We start from the raw sequence: 5,630 nt of genomic DNA on the forward strand, positions 1-5,630 counted from the left end.
AAAAATACAAACTTAAGATATGAAACTTAGAGTCCTTGGAACAAAAACACATGAACAAAAAAAACAAATCAGTGTTGCTAACAGGGACGTTGTAGAGCGCCCTCGGGACAAAGTATGCAACGCCAACACTCATAACACGGTTGACCGCCCGGTTTTATTTTATATATTTAAATATTCATTTATCAGAATCATTTGTCATTATAAATGATTCTGATGAATGAATATAAAAAATACATTTATTTCTTTTGGTTTTATTTTTTTATTGGCCATTATAAATGCCGATACCGATTAGTAAAGGAAATGCCTAATATCGGCCGATAATATCGGTCGGCAGATATATCGGTCGGGCTCTATTGGATCAACATTGCTTACTAACCAATATTGGCCGATGGTGTTATGCGAATTGAGCAATGGAGACTTGTTAAAAGTGGAGTAAGAAATACATTTGCTTACATCATACAAGATCTGTCTTACATGGCCCCATAAACTGCATTTAATGAGACAGATTAGCATATAAAATGTAAAATTTCAAAATGCCTTCATGTTGCTGTTTGTTTAACTTCCAAGTTAAACAGCAGCACAAAAGACAGTGCATGTTTCCAAGAAGCTCAAGGAGAGCATGTTCTCTCCCAGACTAATCATATCTGCTCCTGTCTGTTCTGCTGAGTCACCATCCCTTCTAGGACATCACACTGTAAATTGGGTTATGCAGGATTATTCGATTATATATATTATTTGCTTTCTGACATCTCAGGTGATTGTGATGAGGCCTGAACAGCTCAGTGGGTCAGAATGACGCTAAAACTACTTTTAGTAGACTCTTTATTCTTTCTCACAGCAGCTCACCCCTGTGTGCTGACACGGTCCTGGAAAAGACCCATTTAAAACAGATGTGCACCAACAGTTAGTGATGCATCTGAAGAAATGTATGTCTTTTTGGCAAGGATGTATCTAATAAAGCAGTGGTTGAACCTGATGCAAGTTCATGAAAGCTTTTCCTTTTGCTCCAGGCTCATGTCCTTGTTTATCACGTCAGAGGGTGCCTGTGGTAATCACAACATGCTTTATCCAAAGCGACTTCATATTGAGTGCTTTCAAGCATTCTTTTGAGGACCTTAAATTCCATTTATGGTGTTAAAGGTCAAAGAGACATATTTCTATGTGATTTGTGATTAAATTTAGTGTTGCTGGATGTCCTCACTTTAAATCCCAAGTATTCGTCAAACTTTAAAACCACTAGATCGTACGTTACCCACAATGCAACTTGATAGTGTCTTTAGTTTCCTGCCTGGTAAATACCGAGGTCTTTCAAACTACTCTTCTTATCTCAGACTCTCCTCTAGAGCCACAGAAGACAGACAACTGTTTTTACAGACTGAGAAGAAGAAAGTCCATATGAGTAGTGAACTACACTGTTTATTATGAATGTCCATTAACATGTACAAATTAAATTGCCTTTAATAGCGTTAATGTGAACATCATTTCTTGTGTGTGTGTGTGTGTGTGTGTGTGTGTGTGTGTGTGTGTGTGGTGTGTGTGTGGGTGTGTGTGTGTGTGTGTGTGTGTGTGTGTGTGTGTGTGTGTGTGTGTGTTTTCTTCTCCCACCCAGACCACCAGCAGCGGCAGCAGCAGGATGAGCTCGGACGGGGGCGGGCGTCCCGTCAAAGTGGGCTCCCTGGTGGAGGTGATTGGGAAGGGGCAGCAGGGCACTGTGGCCTACATCGGAAACACTCTGTTTGCCTCCGGAAAATGGGTGGGGGTCATCCTGGACGAGGCCAAGGGCAAGAACGATGGCACCGTGCAGGGCAAACGCTACTTCACCTGCGAGGAGAACCGCGGGATATTTGTGAGACAATCACAGGTAACGACAGAAATATTAGTAGATATAAGGTTTACTTTCCTAAATGATTAATGTGGATTGCTAGAAACCTAAAGTAGAGGAAGACGCTAATGTCTCCACCCTCTAGTGCCCTACCAGTACATCCTCCATCTATAAATTGTTCAGTTCCTTACTTTGTGAAATGTTTGAGATTTAGTTTTTATTTAAAGCAGTGGGTTTGTGTGGGGGTTGATATTTTCCTCTGTTGTCTGCATGGTGCCAGCATTTTTCTGCTGCTCCAGGCTGTGTGCTTTGTTGTTTTCTCATGAAAAACTGCTTTATTTTCTTCTTCCAGAAAAATACTGCAAAGTGCCCCTGGAACTTACTGTAATCAGAGATTCAGAGACGGCAAAAGTACTCACTTCCCCTGCTTAAGTAGAAGTACAGATACTTGGGTTAAAAAATACTCTGGTAAAAGTAGAAGTACTGAAATTCTTTACTCAAGTAAAAGTAACAAAGTACATGCTTGGAAATGTACTTAAAGTATAAAGTAGCCTTGCGAATGGCAACCATTTTTTATGCAAAGCTACCTGGACCAGACACATGTTACTAGAGCACGCAGAGGAACTTCAGTGGACATGAAAAAAAAGGCTCTTTATATGTCATTGGCTACATTTTAAATAGATGTCTGCCAATAGGCCTAAAACATCAAATATATGAGTATTGAGACAGACACTGGGACTCCAGGTCAATAAGATTTGGACTGAGTAGCAAGATATGAATTCCGTTGTGATTCTGTGAGAATTCAAACATGAGTTGTCTAACTTATGTCTGAGAGGTTAGAGACATTAATGTTATCATTTGCCCAAAAACATTAGACAAAATCAAGTAACATTAACTTTAGTGGTCTTGAAAACAAGAATGGCCTTGATTAACGTCAACGTTACTACAGCATTGATTTTAATATAAAGCTATACATGCACATATTGTATTGTCTAATATTTGATTATTTTGAAATAAAGTGAACGCTCGCTAACCTTAATGTTACTTGACCAAATGCTGGAGAACCAAGGCATGGTCATTACTAGCAGGAGAACACATGTAACTGACCACTAGGGTAAATTTAATAAAGTTAATGAAACAAACAACAAAGAGCTTTTTATAAAAACAAAAAGATGCATTCACCACTATGTGTTTTTCAAATTCGATGGTAAATTATTGAAAGCCAGCAGTTCGTGGTGTTTTGGTTGGCACAGTTTGCAGCACATTATAACAATAATTCAGGCTGATTCAAGACCCCTCCGCTTCGCGTCAGTGTCATGATCACCCTGTTGGGGGTGCATTCGCTATAACAACCACATCCCTCTACATTATCCCTTACGTATATTTCAATCCAATTAGATTCAATTTGGTATTGATGATGCGAAAAATGATAACGGTAACCTTACTGAAATTATTAGAATCCAAAGTAACAAGCCAATTATGTAAAATGTAAGGAGTAGAAAGTACTTATATTTGTGTTACAATGTAGGGAGTAAAAGTAAAATGTCAGCACAAATATAAATAGTGAAGTAAAAGTATCTGAAAAATCTATTTGAGTACAGCAACAAAGTATTTGTACTTTGTTACTTCTTATCTCTGCATTGATTATCTGTGGTGGCCTGGAGGGAACAATCAAATCCATCCCTACGGGGGGGAAATAGGTGGAAGATTTGTTTTTTGTGTTTTTTGACACTGCTTAAATTTCATGGGCATATAAAGAATTCTTAGAACTTTTTCATAGTGGAAGGTATTAATTGTTTGACATAGCAGATATCTCATGTTGGTGTAAAGCTCTCCACAACCAACAAAAGGTATGTTTACATACAGGAACAAAATGCATTGTGCATATGCTTGAGGTCAAATGTGTTGAATGGTTTCATAAAACATTTGCAAAGCTGATTTCTGAAGGACTTTAAATCCTGCATTGTTTACATCGAGCAGTCTTCTTCTTCCCTGTCTTTGCTGGTACAATGCAGTGTTTCTTGGCGCATCACCGCCACCTGTCAATCAGTGGAATAATGTAAAACCATCGTTTCGCATTACCCATGTGCACACCTGTGTGCATGCATGAGACAAACAACACAGGGGAAAAGAGGTCACAATCCCACAGGGCCTCATGCAAGAAGGTTTCATGCTCTTTTCTAATCCTAAACCTCGTCAACGTTTTTCGATGAGGTCTTCACATCTGCAAGTGTTGTGCTGATTTTAACTTGATGAATGCCACTCGTAGATGAGGAGCCAGATCGCTGTATAAGACGACCTGCTTCGCTCCATTTGTGGCAAAGGTTCAGCACCCAATTTTTTCTTTTTTCATTGTAGCAGTATAATGGGATGGAAACAATTTGAAAGTAATGCTACAGCTGTAAATGCTGTGTCATTGCAGTACTGTGATAAAAATAAAAGTATGATCTGTTAAATACAAAATACATAAAAACATTAATAAAACAAAACAATAAGTCTTTTATGTTTAAAGCACCTTCTGACTGGAATAACTTAACAGTAAATATTCGCTCCATTTCATCTTTCAGACTGTTTAAACATGCCTTGGCAACTCCCTGTCATACTAACTGTACATGCAGACTTTAACCCCCTTCTAATTTCATCTCATTCCTCACTCTCATTTCTCTCTTTACTGAACCACTTAATCTCAGCTATATTCTGAATGATCATGTTATGATCTATTTCTGAAGGATCATGTTATGATCTATTACTTATTCTGTTGAAATTGTAGGCTCTGTGTTTTTTAAATTTTTTTATTTGTGTCTGTTTTGTTTTGCTTATCTTGTTTGTATATGTGCAATGCTTTTTCTGTTTGTGTGGTATCTTTTCCAGGACCCCCTCGCAGGGGTTATCCTAATAAAAGAATTTCAAATATGTCATGCCAAAGCAAAGCAGACTAAAATAAGAGGCAGTCAGGGGAATGGCACACCACTAGACTTGGATTACTTATTAGAAGGACATGGAAATCTTTTATTACAGGTGATGTTCCATCGTTGAGTGTTGACATGGGCAGCGACCTGCAGCTGTTGGAGCGGGAGAATATCCCCAGCAACTAATAGATTACAGAAGTTCTTGTGCTAAATGCTCAAAACAACCCCTGTCAAATCTTTCAGTAAATTGTTAAGCGAACATATTATAACAGAATGCGTAATTGTTAATTGATTTTTCCACTGTGAAGAAAGACTACTCTTGAATTTTGTTCGCACCGAAGAGAAAACTCTTAATGCAACAAAATTGGTGGATTTGACAGTGTGTTAAATCAATTGCACTTGACACTTAAGAATGAATCTATTTGCGTGAGTGGTTTTTGCACAAGTTATTGAGTATGAGTTTTTTTAAATGTTACCTGTGACCCAGCTGTACAGGTTCAGACACACACACGCCGGTCAGCTTCAGTATCGATTAGGTGTTGTGTTACTAATCCTCTTCATTATGTCTCCCGCTTGGCTTAAAAGACTGTCTGACTCTGACTGCAGTTGCAAAGGTTGCTATGGTGATGGAAAAAATTACAACTCACTTGAGGGAGTGCTATATTTAAATTAACATCAATAAACAAGCAAATTTTGTGTTTGCGGCTCCCATTTAACCATCGTCGCTCCCTCTCTTCCCTCTTCTTGCTGTCTGTCTGTCTCAGATCCAGCTGGTTGATGATGGGGCCGACACAACGTCTCCAGAGACGCCTGAGCCCGGCACAGGCAAGGTTCCCAAACGAGGTTAGGACACACACACACACACACACACACACACACACACACACACACACACACAC

General features: G+C 38.9%; 1 protein-coding gene across 12 annotated transcripts in view; it reads left to right on the plus strand.

Moving 5' to 3' along the window:
* dctn1b (dynactin 1b) overlaps positions 1–5,630 on the plus strand; it is a 58,019-nt gene that overhangs the window by 10,691 nt on the left and 41,698 nt on the right. For all 12 annotated transcript variants that reach the window (XM_032511049.1, XM_032511040.1, XM_032511042.1 and 9 more), the window contains exons 2-3: positions 1,610–1,861; positions 5,496–5,574. In XM_032511049.1, coding sequence (XP_032366940.1) covers positions 1,634–1,861; positions 5,496–5,574 — 307 coding nt within the window. In that variant the 5' untranslated portion in view covers positions 1,610–1,633. The remainder of the gene's footprint in view (positions 1–1,609; positions 1,862–5,495; positions 5,575–5,630) is intronic.

The sequence above is a fragment of the Etheostoma spectabile genome, unplaced genomic scaffold (assembly GCF_008692095.1).
Source record: "Etheostoma spectabile isolate EspeVRDwgs_2016 unplaced genomic scaffold, UIUC_Espe_1.0 scaffold314, whole genome shotgun sequence".
In the NCBI taxonomy this organism is placed as follows: Eukaryota; Metazoa; Chordata; class Actinopteri; order Perciformes; family Percidae; genus Etheostoma; species Etheostoma spectabile.